We start from the raw sequence: 22,563 nt of genomic DNA on the forward strand, positions 1-22,563 counted from the left end.
TCATTGATTTAACTCTAGAAGAATAGGAACCTTCTGGAAAATATCTCAACACCACAGGACTCTCAGAAAGCAGGCAGGGCATGGCCTGGATCATACATCAGTTCATATGACAGAGACCCTGATGCAGCTCTCTCGAGCCCCAGAGATGGCCAACTTCAACCTGCCACCTTTTGAGTGGGGAAAGCAAGATCCAGAAAGGTTAAGTGACTTGTCCCAAATTGCTCAGCTAATATGCTATCACCAGTTCTACCTGACCTCAGAATCCACATTTTTTTCACTATACCAGAGAAGGTACTAGTAGATGCTGAGTCATGGAGATGTCCCAGGGAAGCAGGGCCCCATGGGAGAATGAACAAAACTGGAGCCAAGGCTAGAGCCAACCACGCACCTTTATTAGTCTCCACAGCAGGGCCACTGGACCCCTATTACAAGGGAACTTTAGCAGGCTACTCTGGCTGCTGGGCAGGGATGTTAGCATTTCTACTGGTGATTGGGACAGGATAGGGCAGAGACTGGAAGGGGACCCCTTGGGGAAACCTGCAGGGAGGCCCATGTGGGGCTTCCTGGATTGGGGCAAAGGTGGATCAGGCCCCCAAGGTGAACACTGCCATCTCCCCCAGATATGAAGAGACAGCATGAGATGGTTGGTGACAGCAACTATGGACAGAGGGCTAAGGTTCTGGGGACCAGAAATGCATTTCCTGGGGCTAGAGGTCCCAAACAGCTTACCTGCCCCCCAGTAAGGAGACCCCAGCTTCAGCTCAAATCCTGCCCCAGGCACCCTTACATAGCAAGCAGGTATTCTGAGCACTGAAGGAACAGGGGACCCAGGAAGCTGGTAGTGGGAAAGATGGGGCTAAACTCAGGGAGTGTTTTGGGTTTGGGTACTGGCAGTATTAACAAAACAGGCAATATATTCATTATAGGTGTAACCAATGAAACTTCCCTCCAAAAAAGTTTACATCTCCCCCTTACCCAGCAAGCTCCTTAGCCTGGAGGGCTGTCATGTTCTGATCCTTGTTCCCACCCCAGCGCAACCTAACTCCTTTAAATTCCTTGGATATGCCACGATGTTCACGGCTCTACACTCCTGCCAGCAATCTCACTCCTAGCCTACCTTCTTCTCTGCCCTCATATGTCAAAGGACTGATAACTCCACCTTGTCAAGTGTTTGTTTACTCTTATTTTCTCCACCAAGCCTAGAATAGCGGAGGAAAGAAGCTAACTCGTGTATCTCCAGCACCAAGGTAACCGGAAGCCACTGAATTGTTTTCTTTATCCTGGTATGTTTGGGGGTTAACATCCATGTTTTTATTATGGATTCCTGGGGTGTCTGGCAGTAGATAAAAAGATTCTGAGCTATGCTTGTGTCTGAATGATAGCTTCTTCCATGTGGGGGGTAAAGGTAGGGAATGGGAGGGATGATCTAAGCCCAGAAGAGGCCAATGGAGAGGAAGTGGCCAAAGTGAGGCAGGGCTTGGACGGCGGAGGATGGGGCCCAGAAGGAAAAGGGGGTCTGCTGGATCTGCGCGCAGGGTCCATGATCCGAGTCCCAGGGCTCAGAACCAGCAAGGCGACCACATGAGCGAGCCGAGCGCTGCACCCGTGGCGGCCCCGGCGAGCATGCCCATGGCCAGCGGAGCGCCCGAACTGTAGCAGGGATCCTCTCGCACTACCACGTGCGTCACTCCGGGGCCTGCGGAGAGAGCCGTGAGGGCTGGTGACTCCAGAAAGAGCAGAAAGGTCTTATGTCCCCCTCCCGCTTTACTCTAGCCCAATCCAAGATAAGGCGCTGGGACCCACTCTCCTCCCCAACTGGAGAAACCGAGGCTTTGACTCAGAAAGTGTGTGCGCTCCATCCCCTCGGCTTCCAGGCTTTGGACCTACTACCGACGTTCTAGGACCTTGGGGGTCTGCGAGAAAACCCCAGAATCTCTGCGAACCTCCAGACCACACCTGAGGCTGGGCGTTCCCAGCGGCCAGACCAAGAGCCAGAGGCCGCGGCCATTCCTGCATTAGCCACCAGGGGTCGCTACCAACTCAGAAACAGGTGCTGCGCCGCAGGCCGAATGGGGACCTGCCTGGAGTGGTGAGGTCAGCTCTGGAGTGCAGAGAGGCACTGAGTCCAAGAGCTATTCTGAGCCTCAGGATGGGAAGGGCCTTGCAGAGGGTCCAGCCTGGGAAAAATCCATGGTCCCTGAAAGGGGGTTGGGGGTGTCTGGTCCTGAATGATGGACTGGGGGGCAGGCCAGTTAGGAAACTTACCCGCGTAGGGAGGTCCATAGTAACTGCGGACATATGTGGCCTCGTGTGCGTTCGGGGGCACCACTTCATAGTAGTCCTGGTAGGGGCTGTAGACGCGCACCTGGGGAACCCCACCGGGTTAGCTGCCCAGAAACTCCTTGGCCCAGGTTTGGTTCCCTATCCCCCCACACCCAGCTCAGTTCCCCTGGGCTCCTGAAGCCACTTCCCCAAGTTTACAAATGAGTCCCCAGCAACCAATGATCTGGCTTCCCCACAAAGCCCATGGTCCTTGTTCTCTAAAACTTCAGCCACTACATCCAGCTCCCAGTGATGCCATTTTCCTGCCCTGGACTCCTACCTGGCACTCCTCTGATGAGAAATTCCACAAGGCTCCCAACTTTTCTTCATAGTCTAATATTTGCTAGCAGCTCTCCCATGGTCCCACTTAGAAACCCTGGGTACACTTTTCTTCTTTTCTTTCCCAGTCACAGGTAGGGGAAACTGGCCAGGCCCCAGGTCCCAGGCCCAGGAAATAAAAGGGGATTGGGGAGGAAGAAATGGGGAGGAAGGTAGGGATGGGAAGTAACTAAAGTATTATCGAGCATCCACCATGTACCAGATCCTGAGGTAGGTGTTTATGTGGTACCTCCTCTAGTCCTTAAGGCAAGCATTATTATCTCCACATTACCACCGAGCTGGGTATGGAAGCTCAGAGAAGAATGGTCAGTGTTCTCTCTAGGAAGGAGGAACGCCCTCTTCCCTCCCCTATTAGATTTTACCAATCCCTCAAAGCCTAACTCAAAAGTCATCCACTCCGCGAAGCCCTTCTGGTCTCAGGAAGAATCCTTTCCTCCTGAGGTCTCTATGGACTATGCTTGTGCCTCCTGATCCTTATCCTTCTTCCTGGCCTTTCCGCCTGGACCTAAAATGTGAGCTATCTATAGGCAAGGACTCCGATTTATTTGTGCCACCAGCAGGTCCTAGTGAATAGCAAGAACCAATAAATACATCTGAATTAAATGGAAATGGAAGCTCCTAATCCAAACCCCTCATTTTACCCATGGGGGAACAGAACTGGAGAGGAAGCATGATCCCCTTCTCCCCTGGCTTCCTCTTTTTAGCCCCCTTCCCCTCTGTATGTCTGACTGGGCTTCATACCTGAATGGAACTCTCATTAAAAGTCCAGGTGTCTTAAATTCTACGTTATTTCATAATGCTTTCATGGCCCCAGACCTGCTCTTCTACAAATGCTTTTCTCTGAGTGCCACCACCATGCACTCAAACCGAGACAGCAGACTGCCACTGTTATCATCTCATACTCATTTGCCACATCACATCAGCCACTAGGTCTCATGATTTTATTTTCTAAATATGCTCTTCTGTCCACCCTCTTGGCCAATGCCAAGAGAATAAGCCACTGGTTTTGGCAATTTGGAAGTTGTAGGTGACCTTGAAAAAAACACTTCTCAGAAGAGTGATTGGGGGAACAAGCCAGACTATCGGAGGCTGAAGAATGGTTAAGAGTGAGGGATGAAATCAACATGTCATGACATATCTCAAGAAGTCTGCTGTAAAGGGGAATTCTCCAAACACACATCGTGTTTCACATCTCCGTGCCATTTCCCTTTGGTCGAGATACCTTTCTCACCTTTTTTCATTCAACTACCTAATTTGTCTCTCAGATTCAACTAAGTATCACTCTCTTTGAAACTCAGGTTCTGTTGCGGTCCTATCTGGGCACCACAGCTCTGAGACTTCCCTTATTACCATATTAATCACTCTATAGTGTCACTGTGTGTATTCCTGTGACTGTGTGCCTCTCCCATCAGTCTTGGAGATGCCCCACCACCACCACCACTACCACCAAGGGCAGGGAATGGGTCTAATCAGGCCTGACTGGAACATGGTAGGTACCTAATGTATTGAACTTATCTCAAGTGAGTCAAATACAAGGCCAGACTGGAACTAAGGTCACCTAACTCTAAGTCCATTTGCAAATTAGGGATAATGACTAGTCCCAGGGCAATGCAGGAGGCTCAGACAAATGATGCTTAGTTTTAAGTAACTTCCTTCACTGTGCTCCTTCCCCAAAGGTGATCCAATAGGGCATTCTGGTGGGGGTGTCCAGGATCTGAGCCCCAAGCCTAGAATTGGCTAGAGAGATCTAAACACTCAGATCCTGTGTTTTACTGGTAGGGAAGTTGAGGTCCAGAGCCAATACCTGCCCTGCAGCTGCACAGTGAGTCAGTGGCCCTGCCAGGCCCTGGAAAGAGTGAAAAACACCACCTCATGTCCCTGTGGGTCACCTGTTTCTACCCTCTAGGCCTGGGAGGCCCAGAGGTAAACTCATGTGAGTCACCTGGCAACAGGGAAGAGGGTCCCCCAGAGACCTCATGGACAGAACCTAAGGGCTTCATCCCTGATCCTCCCTCTCTGCAGGCCCAACCTATTTTGCAAGTAGGAACAGGGTCAGCCAATCAGGATGTCACATGCAAATATATCCCTTCCCTCAGAAAAGTTGTGTTGTGCTCTTAGCCTTTTAAATCCTATTTTTCGGCATTCCCACTTTAACAAACATATCCTAGTTTGAGCATGCAGGATGTCTCAGAATGCTGGGCTGAAGTCCCCAGCCCTATCACTGATGAATCAAGTAACCCTGGTCAACTTATGTAACCTCTCAGAGCTTCAGTTTTCTCCTCTGTAAATGGGGACAGTCTTTCCTACACTTCCCACTCCTGAGGCACAGTGAGACTCCAGCAGAGCCACATCAATGCACTGGGTAGTCCTATCGTTTCTGGGCTCAATGATTCTGCACATCAGAATAACCAGGAGAAATTTTTAGACCATGGATTTCTGAGGTCCTATCCCAGACCTACTAAATTAGAGCATATCTCGAGGTAGGATCAGAACATTCGTATTTACATCTTCAAGTGAGTCCAATGCACAGCCACACTGAGCACTGCTGCGCTGGAAAAGGAGCTCTCAGGCAGCTGTAAGCCCACAAGTACTCTAAGGCAGGTTCCCCACTGTGCCCACGCCATGCCAGGATGCACATTGGGGACAGAGAGGATTCATCACCAAACCCTGCTTTCCAGAAACATTGTTGGGGAGAGGCGAAGGAGATAGACAGGGACTAAGTTAAAAAATGCAGTAGTGATGCCATAACAGAGGTTCTTCTCCCCTTCATTCCTCCCTCTATTCATTTACTCATTTGCTCATTCAGTGAACATTGTCTGAGGCCTACTTGCACTGAGCTTCATGCACCAGGAATAAGGAGGGTCAAAATAGACTGTCCTTATCACTGAGCACCTGCTGTATACCAGCACTGTGCCAGACTCCATAAGGCCACAGAACTGATGAGATATGGTCTTTGCCTTGGAGGAAGTTCCAGGCCTTATGGGAGAACAAAGACAGAAATAAAGGGACTTGAAAATCAGCAGAATGAGGACGGTCCTAAGCATTAGAGCAGTGGGCTGTGGGAGGGAGTGACCATGGCTGGAGGTCTGGGAAGTCCTCCTTGAAGAGGATGCCTCTGGGGTAGGTCTGAGAGGAGGAGCAGGGCTGTGTTTGGGTGGTGGGGAACCATGGAATATTTGTGAGCAGAGAAGGGATGTGACCAGGCCCAGGTTTGGAGGCACATCCTCATGGCCAGAATGGAGGCAGGGAGGGCTGAGCCAGCACTTACCCAGATGCGCCTGTCAACCTGACAGGGGCTCCATGAGTGGGTCACACACCTGACCTTGGGGCAAACCCGGCAGCTCCTGGGAGGGACGGTGGCTCCAGCTGGGGCCTGCTCAAGCCACAGAAACCCAAGAAGGTGGAAGGAGGGACATGTCAGAGTCCCTCTGCATCTGGAGAGACTCCGTGCTTTTAACAGGCACAACCACCACCCTCTGCAACCTGGGCAGGTGAAGGGAATATCCTCTTCCTCCTCAGCCCACGACAGGGTGGGTGGGGATCAGAAGGAGGGTGAGTTTGCCAAAGTTACACAGAGAAGGATCAATCTCTCCAAAATTAGCCCACCTTCACCTCTTTCAGGCTGCTGAGGCTCCCAGTCTCCAGAGAAGACAGAACAGCTGTGATCTGTCCTCCCACCCACCCCTCTTGTCCCTGCCTATGCCCTGGCACTGTGTTCCCTCAACAGCCAGGGGTAGAGGCCTCCTACAGCCTCCACTCAGAGTGAAGTATAAACCTACAGGATGTGGAGGGACACAAGCGCAGGTCTCTCCTACATAGGCACAGGTCAGAGAGAAGGCTACAGACATAGACGGGAATATGCTCAGAGACAGGCAGACACTGGGACAAAGACGCAGAGACACAAACACATCCTGCTTGAGCAAGCTCTGGGGCCAAAGGAGAGAGAGAGAGAGAGTGTGTGTGTGTGTGTGTAGAACAGAGGGATGTGCAGTAGACAAAGCAGAGAGATGTGGACAGGCAGGGAAGGGACAAGGCAGCTTCATAGAGTCACAGAGTGCAGAGCGGTCATCCTCACCTCCTTGTTTCTGCCTTTCTTGGATGGGACTGATTTGCCCTGCATAAGGGGGACTTGGAGCTCAAAGCCAGCTTTACCAACTGGGGGTCCCTCCAGCCTGGCCCAGCCTCCTCACTCCCAGCTTCCTCTACTCCAGCCTCTACCCAGAAGCCTGATCTCCCCAAAGTCTGACCACAGCCTTCCCTACTTCATGCCCTTTATTGTTCCCCACAACCCTCAGATAAAGTTCAGTTCCTTCAACTGGATACAAAAATGTGACATGGCTCCTCCGAGGTCACCTCTCCCACTTTTTTCCCTCCATGTGTTGACTCTCACGCGCATACACAAACGTGCACATATCACCTCTGCTCAGGTCAGCCTTCAGCAAATAATGCCCTCCCCTCAAAATCTCACTGACCTAGGTTCCAGCGTGGGTTTTTCCGCTGACTTAAGACTTTGTTCAAGTCACTTACCCTCTGAACCTCAGCTTCCTTATCTGTAAAATGGGACTAAAAATGTCAATCCCTACCAGGGTTTTTGGAAGGTTTAAATGATAGGACCAATGCCAGGTCCTCGGCACAATGTCCAGTCCTCAGGAGTGGACAAGGGGTTTCTAAGTGCATCTCACTCTTCACTGCTACTTTGCAGTGGACTCTTTCTAGATGAGAAGGGCTGCACTGTGCCTCAGAGAGAAGGAACAAGCACAGAATCTGGCGGTCAGGCAGTGGGGGCTGGGGGCTTTGGGCAGCTCCTCAAATCCACACCTCCATCAACCACTAAGCTCTGTTGACTCTGCTTCCTAAATATGTGTTATTCTCATCAGCTTGTCTGTGTTAGCAAGGTATTAATCCAGACCTCCAGCTAGTCACCTGGGCACTGTCCCAGCCTTCTAACTGGTCTCTGGACATCTACTGCTACCCTCTGCAATCCATTCTCTACCTTCCAGCCAGACTATCTTTTTAAAAATACAATCTGGTCTGATCTGTTCATACCATCCCTCAGCTTAAATACTTCCAATGACTTCCCAGTGCTCTTAGCAGAAACCAAATCCTTTCTACTGCCCATAATGCTGGGCCCTGCCAACCCTCCTTCCCTGTTGCTCTCTCACTCCCTGAGCTCCACCCAACCCAGCCTTCCTTCTGTTCTCCAACTTGCCAAAGTCTTAGCCCCTCTCAGAGCCTTTGCACATGCAGTTCCCACTGCCTGGAAAGCTGTTCCCCGGGCCCCACCCCACCCCTTTTACCTAATCCATTTCTGTTTATCCTCAGGTCTCACCTTAAGTCTTGTCTGAGCTTCCACCTGGATCAGGCCACCAAGGTGGTTGCACATTGAATGCATGCTGCTTATCTCCACCAGAGCTGTTTCCACTGTTGCGTGGAATCATTAACTGTGATTAGGTGCTTCAGATCTGACTCTTCACTAGGCTGCCCCAGGAGGGCAGGGCCCACATAGTAGCAACTCAGTAAACATTTGTTGTGTGGATATAGGAAGCTCAGTCTTATCACCTGCAGGGAGGGAACAATAATTCCAACCTCACAGGACTGTTGGGAGGAGTAGCTGTAATTGCACTCACACCACACTTGGTACATAATAGTTGCTCGATAAAAACAGTTCCTTGTCACCAGCTTGCACACCACCCCCACCAGCCAGCCTTTTTAGAAGCCTCTTACTCCCTCCTCCAAGCACCAGCTGGCTGTCTCCTGTCCTTTTCCACTTGGGACTCAGGGCATCTGAGTCTGCACTAGTCCGACATATAGGGGAATTGAGAACTCTCGGTAGGTAGAGACCGAGTCTGAGTCACCCGTGATTCCATGGCAGGTAGGGTGGGGAGGAGAGGGGGAACCGGAGGGGGGGCTCACCGGAGTGGAGTTTGCCTCCAGCAGCGCCGTCTTCCATGCTCTGCAAAGCAAACCCCGCCAGACCATGAGGAGGGAGTCTAGAACAAGTGGGATTGGGCTCCTACGTTTTAGACTTTCCTCCCCAACCCAGCCTCTAGCCCCAGTCTCTCATGAAGGGGGAGATCCCCTTGACCTCCCTTGGGTAGACAAAGGTGACCCCTTCCCCACCCTGGTCACATGGACAGAGAGCCTTCAGTTGAGCTGGAGCCTCCTAATTCATTCTTAGTCCATAGTCTCTTCTCTGCTGTCTAGACAATAGACAGTGGGCTTGGATGGCCTCTGAGGGGTCTTCAGATTCTTGTTTTCTAGCTGCAGCCCACCTCCACATCCAAAACCTATGAGCTGTTCCCCAACACTCTGACCCCAGCCAGAGTCCTGAGAAGGCCCAGTGGACACGGCACAATGGGGCCCCTGTTGGTTGCCATGGCACCTGGCTGGGGTGGACAAGGCGGCTCTGTGCTTTGTCTAATGAGAGCTCAGCTTCCCCCACTCCCATACGCCCTATCTTTCACTCTCCTACAATGCAAAGGCCAACTGACCCTCTGCCAGAGGGTAGGAAGGGAAAGAATGTAAGTGAGCAGAAGGCGCCTGAAGAGACACGCCCAGTCTCATGGGTCTGCAGCTGACATGGGGGTGCCCTGAAACAGGCGGGTTTGCCTCTATTAGGCAAGTCAGGGTCTACCCCTTAGATCAAAGTCCCACCACCAGGGCATCTTTACAGAAGGGAATGAAAAGGAGGGTCCTTTGAGGATGCCAAAGGAATGTCTGTTCCTTTGTATCGCCCCCAAATGAGGGCTCACCTCAGAGGCTGCTAAATATCCAACTCTGATCAGGAACCACACACCTGAGGCAGGGTGTGTGTTCCTCCCCCAGTAGTCCTGAGTACATCACAGATTGCATGAAGGGTGCACTGGGTACCATACCACGCACCATGAGCCATTCAAATTCACTCTGCCCAGCCCCCATCTTGCTAACTAGTCCTTGTCTCCTCCTACTACCTCAGGGAACCAGAAGGCCCAATGTGGCAGAGGTGTCTGGTCACATTCCCCAAGATTCCACCTCCTCCTCTCCAGGGAGCAACTCACATGGCATCATCCTGGGTCTCTGCACACAGGTGCAGGCGGGAGCCCTCCCGTAGGTTCACGGTCAGCAGGCCATCTCGGCTCCGGCCCTCTGGGGGCTGCACATCTAAAGGCAGACACACATATAAGGGGTTTCCACGGGACACAGGCCCCAGGCCCCGTGGTAAACCAGGAACAAGAATAGGAACTGACCTCTCTGGGTCCTGTTTATCAGCCAGTATCAACCTCCTCTGATCACACACACTTTCTTTGGGATTCTGCTCTATTCTTTTGAGCCTTTCAACCATTCCCCATTGCCTGCTTCTCCAGTTAGGCATATCTATCTTAGTTACCCTTTTATAATTGTGGCTGGAGCCTTGGTTGAGGAGATTGCTTTGCGACTATGGGCCAGTCACTTAACTTCTCTAAGCTTCCTTATTTCCTTTCATCTTTATCCAGTTCCTAGCACCTAGAGGTCAAGAACTGTGTCTGACTCACCTCTGTGACCCCAGCATAGAATCCAGGCCCAGCAAGGGGTATGAACTCAGTAAGGAACTGATTTCTTAACTCGCACCCACATGACCTGGAGTTAACAGAGGCCCAGAAGCAATGTCTGTGAAGCCCTCTGGAAGCTGCCACACACCCTCCAGTGCAGGAGCTCTCAGACAGACACAGTGGGATGGACATGCCTGCAGTCACAGTGCCAGAAAGGAAAGGGCTTCTCACCATGGCACTCTTGGCCGATCTTTATGTCACGGACGTTGAAGTGGATGAGCACACGGTCCTCCTCATCCTGTGCGGTCTCATCATGGTAATAGCCCAGGGTGCCATCCAGCCATAAGGCGAACCAGTTACGCTTCCAGCGGCGGAGGATGGAGCCTGTGCGATATTCCAAACCCACCAGGCAGGCTGATTGCAGAGCCTGCTGGGGAGTGGGGGCCCTGGATGGGCTCCCAGAGTTCCTTTGCCCCTTGCCACCAGTGTTGCAACCACCCATTCCTTGTCTATCTGCCTCCTGAAATGATAGCAGGGCCTTTTTCTGTCACACTCACCCATTGCCTCCTATTGGGCCTAACACATAGTAGAGGCTCCATAAACATGCTGAATGGTAAATGAACGACCAGAGTCCTTCCTTGGGAGCTTCTAAGGCCAATCCTCAGGCTCTTTAAGGGCAAAGACATATCCCTACCTCAAGCCTCTATCTTATCTTTTAAACTCTGACTCACATGACAGTCATTTGTGTAGTGTCTGCCTCTTTCACCAGACTGGGGTCTGCAGCATCCCAAACTGGGCCTGGCCCCCAGCAGGACCTAAGCTCAATGTCCACTGAACTGAATGAACTAGGAATGGGTCATGGGGTATGGGGGGTGGGTGCTCCTAGCCCAGGGTAGCTCCTGTTCAGATCATGACTCTGGTCAGAGGTGGGCCTGGAAGCCTGAGCCCCAGTTTCAGTCAATTTGTGACTGGCATTCTTAACAAAAAAGGCAAACATATAAGAGCTGCTTACAGCCTTATGGACTCCAAAGCACAGATGCATTTTTCATTTTGTTTGGAGCCTTGTGTGGTCAGCTCTGGGTGGGCCTACTGTGGACACACAGGATCAAACCCAATCCCTGCCTTTGAGGAGCTCACAGTCTGGGGCCAGTAAGGGTTTGGGGAGTGGTGAGACCCACAGGTAAAGGCAGGTCTATTATAGGGAGATCAATGCTATAGCAAGGGTATGGATGAGGCACTGGGGAACAGAGAAGGGAGCCTCTAACCCAGCTTGACGCTACAGCAGGCACTGGAGGGGGGTTGTAGGAAAACTCAGAGAAGGCTCCTCACAGAAGGGGATATCTGATTTGGGTCATGAAGAATAAGTAGAAGTTTACCAAGCCGTCTGGAGTAGAAAGGATATTCCAGGCAGAGAGAAAAGCGTGGACAAAGAAGGAGAGGATATAAAGGGCCTGCTTCCTTGGGAGAAAGATCCAACAAGCCACTTCCCTCTGCCCTGTCCCTAGACAAGGTGCAGGACAGACAAGGGCTTGGGCCAGGCTCACTCACTCTGTCTCCACAGCCAGCCGCCCCTCACCAGGGCCATTTCTTCAAAAGGACTTTCCAGGGTGGAGTCAGGTGGAACCTGTCAGAGGAGCCACAGGACACACAGGCTTCAGCAGCAGCTCCAGAGCAGCTCCCTGGAGAGAAGCCCCTAGCCCTGTCCTCCCTGGGGAGCCACCGAGGAACCCTTTAAGGGAGTGCTCATAAACAAACAAGGGCAAGCCTGCCTGTTCCCATTCTGTGCTCCAGGGAGATAATGGGAGCACTGTCCTTGCAGGCTCAGCAGGGCAGCCACCCATTGTGCTGGGGTGGGGGTGGGGGTCAGAAGCCTGGGTTCCAATCTCAGCTCCATAACCTTGGCCAATCCCCCCACCCCTCTGTTTTCAGATCTGCAAAAGTGTATCTGTGAGGGAGGTATAGGATGGAATGAGGAACTCTTAAAATGTTAGAAACCCTGGCATTTTGAAATGGCAGCACAGAATATTAGAATCACAGCAGTGAATGAAGGACTTTCATGATAAGAAAAGCCTCCCTCACACTGGAATCCTATCTGAGCCATTTACAAAGTGCATAAAATAATAGTTTAACAGCAGCTATGACCAATAAGTACTATGTGCCAGGTACACTTCTCAGTGCTTTCGTCTATGATCTCACTGGAACCTCGTAACAATTGGAGAGGTCCAGTCACTTGTGCAGATCCATTTGATTAGTACGCAGTATAGCTAGGATTCATGCCCAGCATTCCTGCCTTCTAACCATCACATGAGTAGGAGCTTTTAAAATTCCCGATACCCAGGTCATACCCCGTAACAATTAAATCAGAATGTCTGGGAGCAGGATGCAAGCACTAATAGTCTTTAAAGATCCCAGGTGGTTCCAGTGTGCAGCAAAATTTGGGAACAACTGCACATATTATACTACCTCACCTTGTCCCCACCGTGACTCTGTTAGATGGGTAGAATTTTTACTCCTAGTTTACAGGTAGACAAACCGAGACACAGCAAGTGACTTGTCTGTGTATGTGATGGAGCTTGGATTGGAATTGCCCTCTGTTCCTGAGGACTACTTACTTGCGAACAATTACCTCTGCCCCTCCCCCAGCGGCTCTCACCTGTTGCTGCGTACCAAGGGCTGGCATGCCCGGACTGGAAAGCCCAACCTTGTCCCTGCTTTTCCTGCCGCTCCCTCCCCTCTCCAAGCCCTGACACATGTCGGACAGGAGGGCCAGGTGCAAACTCCCTCTCCAGCCTCCCTTGATGCACCTACCTGTCTACACCTGTTGCAGATGCTGTTGCCAAAACGCCGCTACTTGATGCCGCTGCCTCCCAACCCGCTGCGCCTGCGCTTTGTGCGCCCCAGAGCGCCTGGGGCATTTCAGTCCCAGGCTAAGCTCCAGGCCTACACCCCCAGGGAGGAGGCGTGGCGTGGAGCGGTGTGCTGCCAGGAGGCATGCTGGGACGTGTAGTCTGAAGCCCTAGAGCTGAGCCATACACAACTTCTGGGAGGTAGCCCTGTACTGATCTGGAGCACAGGTAAGAGGCCACACCTGCAATTTTATTTTGCCAAGAACATTTATTCACTCCTTCATCATGAAATGATTTTTCTTAAGAATCTTGAACTAGTTTTCTAGAAAAAATTAAAAATGCAAAGAGAGCCAGATTCCTAGTTTTGCCATATCTTTTCAATACTAAGGTTGTGCCAGGCACTGCACTGGGTGCTAGTGGAGGGCACAAAGGAGCATCCAGCAAGGCTCTCCCTTCTTCCCCAGCTTGCAGTCTGGTCGGGGAGGCTAAATGTAAACATGATTAGAACACAGGGTGTCATTTAACAATAGGAGAGAAGAGTCTGACTTTGTCCAAGAGGTTCAGGAAAGCCTCCCAAGAGGGCTGAAAGGGGTCTTGAAGGACGAATAGGAGTTTCCCAGGGAAAACCTATGAGACTTTCATGAGCACTGATTAGGAAGTTCAAAATAATGCCCAGTATTTCAGTGTGTTTGGAAAGTAGAGTGCAAGGCTAGTGAGGGCATGGGGAGTGGCAGGTGATGAAGCTGCAGGGGTTGCAAGGATATAAAATGAAGGCCTTGAATGACAGGCTCAAGAGCTTGGGCATTATGACAGTGACTGGAACTTGGAATGGGGGTTTCAAGATAAGGAAGTAGGTGGTCTGATTTATGGTTGGAAGGCCCCTCTAGGGTATAGTAGAAAATGGATTGGAGGGGCCCAACGGAGAAAGACCATTTCTGTATCTACCACTTCAGTCTGACCGGCCAGGATCATGTTGAATCACACAAACTCCCACCCAGGAGCAGACCCAGGATGTCATTCCGAGAAAAGGCCCTGCGGCCTCCTGGTCCCAACCCCTGTTTGAGATGGGCGCCCACCAGTACCAGAGACCCCTTCCTTACCGGGGCTGCAGGGCTCATGGTTCCTGGGCGGCCACGGCAGCATTTCCCAGAGAGCAGGGGAGCAGTTCCCTGAGCGCCTTAGAGATAAAGGGATCAGGAGGGTGCTACCAAGTGGGAACGGGAAGTGGGGGCACACAGCTGTTAGAGAAAGGTGCCCTCTCTTTCCAGTCATTCTCCAAGCGTCCTTACTAATGTCCGTCTCTGACCTTCGGTTCACTGGACAACCGGTCCATCCGTGATTCGGAGGTGGTCTTGGCCTAGCATCGCTAAGATTCCCGGGGCGGGGCGGGGGGCGGGCCAGTCCACCTCCCTCGGTCGGGGCGGGGCTAAAGCCGATCTCTCCCACAGGTGCGGGCTGTACCAGGCGGCTCCTGGCTCTTTAAGCTTCCTCCCTCGCTCCTGGGTTTCTGTTATCCTGACCTTGAGCCTCCTAGGCCTTAGCAGTGCGCGCCTTACGGAGGATTCGCCGTGGCCAATCCTATTAGCCACTGAGCTCATCCCCTCCGTGCAGCCCCAGGAACCAGCTTTACCAAACCACGCTCTTTCCAACCCTGTGCCTTTTTGTCCTTGGAACGTCCCTCCTTGCTCCTGACTAAATTTTACACCCCACTGTGCAAAGACCGGAGGGAGTGAGGGTAGACAGACCGTAAAGAGGACAGAAGAAGCGAAGGAGGGAGCGAGAGAGAGAAGGTCGGAGCTGGCTTCAGGGAATCTGGACCTGGATCCTGCCCCTCTCCCCTAGTTAGCCCTGCCCCACTCCACGAAGGGCTGCTTGGTGTTCTCCAAAGAGCGGTGGGGTAGGGCAACAGTACAGACAGCTCCTAGATTACGTTCTCTGGATTTAGCAGCTAGACAAGAAAGATTCCCTAGCAGCAGTATGGAATTCAGGGTGACAACTCCCCACCATCCTCCCACAGAGGGGGCGCTTTGACAAGAAAAGGGAAAGGATGTTTGGCAAACTAAAACCATGAATACTGCTACGGAATCTACATGCAACCCCAAACCTGACATGTGCCTGTGAAGTGTTGGTCAATGACCCTCTTTGAGAAGCTGATAAAGAGTGTAGAGGCTGACCAGGAAAAAATGCACACATATGTCCGTTACATTTTGCATATAATTCCTGGGAATTCATAGACTCTCCTCCCCACTCCCACCTCCCAAGCCATGATAATTATTGTTCCGATTGTTTTTAATTGCCAGAGCTGTGTAGACCTATGGAAAGTGTGGATAGACAAGTGAAAGTCCCTGAGAGCATAGCAGGAATACCAGCTTCTACGTCCTCACTTTGAGAGGCTGTTTAATGAACTAAAATGTATTGAGACCAGCAGGTAACTTTCACATTTCTCTTGTAACCATGGTATATAGATCTATTGGCAGAGAGGAAAGTATTTGTTATTTCAAATGTCTCTGGTGGATGAATAGCTCTTGAATAATATATTGTTTAGTGAAGAGTGGACTGGCTCATCAATTAGAATTTACTAGTAATATTTTCTAGAGAGTATAATATAGTGAGAATAATTTATATAATCTCTATTTTAATATTCTGAAATTTATGTTAAGGTGCACTTTGAGCAAAAGTAAAATCACTTAATGTAAAAGTTTTTGATGATAATTTTAGTGAGATATAATTTAAATACCATAAAATTCAGTAATTTAAAATTCAGTGTTCTAATATACTCAGAGTTGTACAACATTAACCACTGTCTGATATCAGGACATTTTCATTATGCCAAAAAGAAACTCTGTGCCCTTTAGCAGCCACTCTCAACCCCCTTTCCTCCCAGCCCCTGGCAACCACTATCTACTTTGTCTGTATGGATTTGCCTATCTGGACATTGCATGTGAATAGAATTATGCAATATGTGACCCTTTGTAACTGGCTTTGTTCATTTTACAATGTTTTCAAGGTTCATCCATGTTGTAGCACATATCAATCCTTCCTTTTTATTTATGAATAATATTCCATTGTATGGGTATACCGTATATACCATATTTTTTTTTAATAATTATTTTTTATTGAAGGGTAGTTGACGCACAGTATTACATTACATTAGTTTCAAGTGTACAACACAGTGGTAGAACATTTATATACATAATTCTAGGTTCCAGCTATCACCCTACCAAGCTGTTACAATATCTTGACTATATTCCTTATGCTATACATTACATCCCGGTTACTTATTTATTTTACCATTGGAAGTCTGTCCTTTTTTTTTTTTTTTTTTGGTGAGGGCATCTCACAAATATTTATTGATCAAATGGTTGTTAACGACAATAAAATTCTGTATAGGGGAGTCAATGCTCAATGCACAATCATTAATCCACCCCAAGCCTAATTTTCGTCAGTCTCCAATCTTCTGAGGCATAACAAACAAGTTCTTACATGGAGAACAAATTCTTACATAATGAATAAGTTACATGGTGAACAGTACAAGGGCAGTCATCACAGAAACTTTCGGTTTTCCTCATGCATTATGAACTCTAAACAGTCAGTTCAAATATGAATACTCATTTGGTTTTTATACTTGATTTATATGTGGATACCACATTTCTCTCTTTATTATTATTATTTTTAATAAAATGCTGAAGTGGTAGGTAGATACAAGATAAAGGTAGAAAACATAGTTTAGTGTTGTAAGAGAGCAAATGTAGATGATCAGGTATGTGCCTGTAGACTATGTGTTAATCCAAGCTAGACAAGGGCAATAAAACATCCACGTATGCAGAAGATTTCTCTCAGAACAGGGGGGGTGAGGTTCTAAGCCTCACCTCTGTTGATCCCCAATTTCTCACCTGATGGCCCCCCTGCGACTGTGCCTGTCTTAGGTTGTTCCTCCCTTGAGGAATCTTACCCGTCTCTGGCTAACCAGTCATCTTCCGGGGCCATACAGGGAAATGTAAAGTTGGTAAGTGAGAGAGAAGCCTTATTGTTTGAAAAGGTTAGCTTTTTACTTCTTTGCATATTTATGCCCTGTGGCTTCTATGCTCAGCATTTGTCTTGACCGTATATACCATATTTTATTTATCCATTCATCAGTTGGACATTCGAGTGGTTTCCACTTTGCCATTATAAATAATGTTGCAGTGAACCTTTGTGTATAAGTTTTTGTGTGGACATCTGTTTCATTTCTCTTGGGTGTGATGTGATGTTGCTGGATCATATGGTAAGTCTATGTTAAATATTTTGAGGAACTCTCAAACTATTTTCCAAAGTGGTTGCACTGTTTTACAATCCCACCAACAACCTATGAGAGTTCCAATTTTTCCACAGCCTCGCCACCCCTTGTTACCATCTGCCTTTTTGATTAGACCCATCCTAGCTGGTGAAAAGTGTTATGTTATGGTTTTGATTTGCATTTCTCTGCTGACCAGTGATGTTGGGCATTTTTTCCTGTGCTTATTAGCCTTTGTATATCTTCTTTGGAGAAACGTTTATTCTAATCTTTTGCCCATTTTTAAACTGGATTATTTGTTTTTTATTATTGAATTGTTAAAAAGTTTTTTAAGCCAAACAAAATGTAGATTATTAAAAAACAGTTTTAAAGAGAAAAATTAATCAAATGTTATAAGGTTCTTGCAGTGTTTCAGGAGTTTGAGGAGAAGGGTTATGTGGTGGCTCAATAAACCCAGAAGGTAACAGGTAACATACTTGCTTTCCTGGATGGAGTATTCAGATGAAAACCCAGCCCATGAGAGAAGATAAGGAAGGTAACAACCTCTTGGTAGAAAACCATCTCAGGGGCATTCATCCAGGTGTCCTGGAGAAGAGGGAGGGAGTTAGCTTAGTGGGTCAGCTTGGCTAGGCAGTAGTGCCCAGTTATTCAGTCAAACGCTAATCTAGGTGTTTCTGTAGATTTTGTAAGTGTGGTTAACCTCTGCAATCAGTTTACTTTCAGTAAAGGAGATTATCCTTGATAATCATCCCATTAGTTGAAGGGCCTTAAGAACAAAACTGAAATTTCCTTGAGGAAGAATACTGTATGGTCTGTGGACTGTAGTCTCAGCCCTGCCTCAGAGCTTCTGGCCTGCTTAGCCTGACCTACAGATTTTAGACTTTTCAGCCCTCACAATCACATAAGCCAATTCCTTGAGACAAATCTCTTTATATCTGTGTATATATAGCCTACTGGTTCTGTTTCTCTGGAGAACCCTGACTAATACAGGGAGGAAGATGTCATTTTGCCATGAGCTTCCCATTTGAATCTATTGGAAACACCAGATTTGGAAATGTAGGAGGAAAGCCTGGCAGCCAAGAAGAGGGTCTGAGGGGAGGGGCACTGAGACCCTCTTATCTTAGAAGAAATAGCACCCCATGTCCAGAGATGAGGGGTATGCAAGTGTTCCCTGAAAAAATGCTCCATCTGGATGATCAGTTGCCTGAGGGTCTACTTCTAGAAGCTCAAGTTTAATCACTGTTTCATGTCTGCAATCTCTTGTTTTGAGATGAAGAGGTTTCTTTTGTCTCCCATGCACTTGCCCAGTGATCATGACCTTTTAGTTCAAGGGAAAAACTTTGGTTTTAAGAACAAATGATGCTTTCCAGGTTTTCTTCCAGGTCTTTGACTTGCTCTCCTAAGGTTTTCAGCTCTTTGCAGGCTCGTCTTGTCATTTGCTTCAGAACTTTCCTACTCTTGCTCCAAGTAATGATTTTCCTGGACAGATAACTTCTCAAGAGACTCTGTTTCTTTTTTGTGACAAAGTTCACTCACTTCACTTTCTCTCCCTTGATGATTTTGATCTGTACTTTTTCAGTTGAGGTTTGCTCAGCCTGAAGATTTTTTTTTTATTAAGGTATTATTGATATACACTCTTATAAAGGTTTTACATGAAAAAACAATGTGGTCTCTATATTCACTCATATTATCATGTCCTCCCCATACCCCATTGCAGTCACTGTCTTTCCATCAGTGTAGTAAGATGCCACAGAGTCACTATTTGCCTTCTCTGTGCTACACTGTCTTCCCCATGATCCCCCCCATGCCATGTGTGGCAGTCATAATACCCCTCAGTCCCCTTCTCCCTCCCTCCCCACCTGCCCTCCCACACCCCTCCCCTTTGGTAACTGCTAGTCCCTTCTTGGAGTCTGTGAGTCTGTTGTTGTTTTGTTCCTTCAGTTTTGCTTCATTGTTATACTCCACAAATGAGGAAAATCATTTGGAACTTGTCTTTCTCTGCCTGGCTTATTTCACTGAATGTAATATCCTCCAGTTCCATCCATGTTGTTGCAAATGGTAGGATTTGTTTCTTTCTTATGGCTGAATAGCATGCCATTGTGTATATGTACCACATCTTCTTTATCCATTCATCTACTGATGGACACTTAGGTTGCTTCCATATCTTGGCTTTTGTAAATAGTGCTGCGATAAACATAGCGGTGCATATGTCTTTTTGAATCTGAGAACTTGTATTCTTTGGGTAAATTCTTAGGAGTGGAATTTCCGGGTCAAATGGTATTTCTATTTTTAGTTTTTTGAGGAACCTGCATATTGCTTTCCACACTGGTTGAACTAGCTTACATTCCCACCAACAGTGTAGGAGGGTTCCCCTTTCTCCGCATCCTCACCAGCATTTGTTGTTCTTAGTCTTTTTGATACTGGCCATCCTAACTTGTGTGAGGTGATATCTCATTGTGGTTTTAATTTGCATTTTCCTGATAATTAGTAATGTGGAGCATCTTTTCATGTGTCTGTTGGCATCTGAATTTCTTCTTTGGAGAATTGTTTGTTCATATCCTCCGCCCATTTTTTAATCGGGTTATTTGCTTTTTAGTTGTTGAGGCATGTGAGTTCTTTATATATTTTGGTTGTTAACCCCTTGTTGGATATGTCATTTACAAATATATTCTCCCATACTGTAGGATGCCTCCCTGCCCTGTCGATGGCATCCCTTGCTGCACAGAAGCCCTCTAGTTCAATGTAGTCCCATGTGTTCATTTCTGCTTTTGTTTCCCTTGCTTGAGGAGATGCGTTCAGGAAAAAGTTGCTTATGTTTATATCCAGGAGATTTTTGCCTATGTTGTCTTCCAAGAGTTCCATGGTTTCATGACTTACATTTAGGTCTTTGATCCATTTTGAGTTGTGTATGGGGATAGACAATAATCCAGTTTCCTTCTTTTGCATGTAGCTAGCTGTCCAGTTTTGTGAACACCAGTTGTTGAAGAGGCTGTCATCTCCCCATTGTATGTCCATGGTCTCCCTGTTGTATATTAATTGACCATATATGCTTGGGTTTATATCTGGGCTCTCTAGTCTGTTCCATTGGTCTATGCATCTGTTCTTGTGCCAGTACCAAATTGTCTTGATTACTGTGGCTTTGTAGTAGATCTAGCCTGAAGTCAGGGAGCACAATTCCCCCAGCTTTACCACTTCAGCTATTTGGGATCCCAGCCTGAAGATTTTTTTAAATGATCTGTCACATCGGCTTCTCTCTTTCCTTCTTTACAAAGCTGATGTCTAATTGAATTTTCTCTCCAGATTGGATGTTAAAAGGCACACTCAAGTTTTCAACATTGGTCAGTTTCCTCCCAGCTCCTCTTGTCTGGTGGGTCATAGATACTTTCTCCACCTCCTGAGTCCAAGGTAGTCCTCACATTCTCTTCTCCATTGGAAGCCACGGGTATTTCCTCTTCAGCCAGTGTTCCTCCAGAGACCAGACCTGACTCTTCACACGCGCCCTGGGGTTCTGTATGAGGGCCCAGAGTCTTTTGTTGCCTGTGTAATTCGAAGTTTGCTTTTGCTTTTTCTACTTGTGTTTTTATGGATTTGGTTTCTGCTTCTAGAGACAGGATCTTTCTCATGTTATAAGAGGCTAGTTATCTTGATCTGAATACTGAAATTTTCCTTTCCCTAGCTGGTTTGCTATTAAGCATAAGATGGACCAAATCACAGAGTTGGACATATCCAGGGCATCGGGCATTTCAGGCACTTCTTTCATCACAGGGTGAGACTGATAAGAGCTTTCATTTTACTTGAACTCAGTACAGAAATAATTCTTTTTCACTGACTGAAGAAATTCTGCCTAAAACCAAGAGAACTGTTAACACATATGCTGCCATGGGACAGATAACTATCTCCCACTGAGGCCTGGGAGAGTGAGACTTGGTCTCACACTGTCAGTTACTTCCACATAGAACTCTGAAGAGTCTCCCGAGTTTGCCAGCATGCAGATTCATGGCAGGATGAAGCCCCCACCAGGACACTCAGGTTACAAAGTGCCCCTCTGCTGTTGCCAAGACCCACTGGCCCACAGCATGTTATGGAAAACACTGTGCAAAGTTCTGCCCAGAACCAAGCCTGCATCTGGCAACTGGGCTGACCATGAGTGAGAGAGTCAAGAGGGCACAGGACTGATACAATAGCCCTGCATCAGGTAGCCTGATACAGCCAGCTAGTCCAGGGCTCCTTTTGTTTTCTCTTTAGACCTCTCCTTCCATGGCCTGGAAGCCCATCCTATTCTCTGTGCATGCTATTCCCTCTGCCTCATCATCCCTGTGTTCCCAGTGTCCAGAGCAGGGCCTGGCACAGAATAGGTGCTCAGTGCTCTGTGTGTGTTCATGGAGAGAATGAATGAATCAGTGAGCAGATGAAGGAGGGACAAAACCTTCATTTGCCATCTCTACAGTTTCACACTTAACTCTCACTCTGTTGCCTTAGCAGATAGTTCCCTTAAGAGAGCTTAAAACCCCTTTCGGAACTCCATGCAGGTTGGTGGAGAGAAGGGGAGGCAGGCGCAGCTCTTTCCCAGGCTCCTCGTTCTCCCTGCCACCCTGCTCAGAGACCTTACACAAATTACCTAATTTCTCTGTCTTTTCATCTGTGAGTAGGGTGGCCAGTGCCTGACTCATGTGATATTGTGAGGGTGAACATGAGCAGAGGCACAGAGCCTCACAGGCAAGGGGCTGTAAACATTTTAGTGAACTTCTTGATTCCATTATCCAAAGTATTAGCAACCCCTTCCATTAATCAATTATTCTGTTATTCCACCCAGGTTAGCAAGAGCATTAAGATAAGAAAATAACATAACTGCAATAAACTTAAGAAACAAAAGAGGTAAGACTCTTTTTACTTTTAAGATTGTATGCCTAGTAAACATATGAGACTCAAGTAAATACTACTAGAATGAATAAGAGAGTTGGGCAAGGCGACTGTATATAAGATAAACCTAAAAGCAAAACATTGTTGTTTTTTTTTAAGAAAACTTTATATTGAAGTACAAAAAGTCACTGAAACTGTTAACTCCACTGTCCTCCACTCCCTCCTCTGGAACCTTAGACCCCCTAGGCCTCTTTGGGTCAGCAATTCTTCAATGCCTTTACACATTTCTTCTTCAGGGTGGGGAGAACAGAGGCAAAGAGGGGACCATTTTATCTGGCTTTTCTAGTTGTTCTCAGCAGAATCACTCAAAGCTAAAAGCCGCTGTATAATTTGGAAGCAAAAACATCTATTTTTT

The 22,563-nt window shown here is 48.0% G+C and overlaps 1 protein-coding gene and 1 long non-coding RNA gene across 4 annotated transcripts; one reads left to right on the plus strand and one right to left on the minus strand.

The window, feature by feature from the left end:
- Positions 1 to 371: 371 nt before the first annotated feature.
- Positions 372 to 14,280, minus strand: PLEKHB1 (pleckstrin homology domain containing B1). 3 transcript variants are annotated; one of them, XM_036888615.2, is made up of 8 exons: positions 14,116 to 14,280; positions 11,718 to 11,793; positions 10,401 to 10,553; positions 9,699 to 9,801; positions 8,575 to 8,614; positions 5,930 to 6,034; positions 2,266 to 2,365; positions 372 to 1,696 (listed from the first exon to the last, which is right to left on the minus strand). In XM_036888615.2, exons 1-8 carry the CDS (start codon positions 14,131 to 14,133, stop codon positions 1,560 to 1,562), a joined length of 732 nt encoding a protein of 243 aa, XP_036744510.2. In that variant the 5' UTR covers positions 14,134 to 14,280; the 3' UTR covers positions 372 to 1,559. The 3 variants fall into 3 exon arrangements, with proteins under 3 accessions (XP_036744510.2, XP_036744511.2, XP_036744512.1); XM_036888616.2 differs by lacking the exon at positions 14,116 to 14,280 and adding an exon at positions 12,978 to 13,127; XM_036888617.2 differs by lacking the exon at positions 5,930 to 6,034 and having other exon boundaries at positions 14,116 to 14,231.
- LOC118914110 (uncharacterized) lies at positions 13,105 to 22,151 on the plus strand. Its single transcript, XR_005025481.2, has 3 exons — positions 13,105 to 13,243; positions 20,965 to 21,054; positions 22,102 to 22,151. It is a non-coding gene; the product is annotated as an uncharacterized LOC118914110 (long non-coding RNA).
- Positions 22,152 to 22,563: the final 412 nt, after the last annotated feature.

This window comes from Manis pentadactyla, chromosome 9, assembly GCF_030020395.1.
Source record: "Manis pentadactyla isolate mManPen7 chromosome 9, mManPen7.hap1, whole genome shotgun sequence".
NCBI classification, from domain to species: domain Eukaryota; kingdom Metazoa; phylum Chordata; class Mammalia; order Pholidota; family Manidae; genus Manis; species Manis pentadactyla.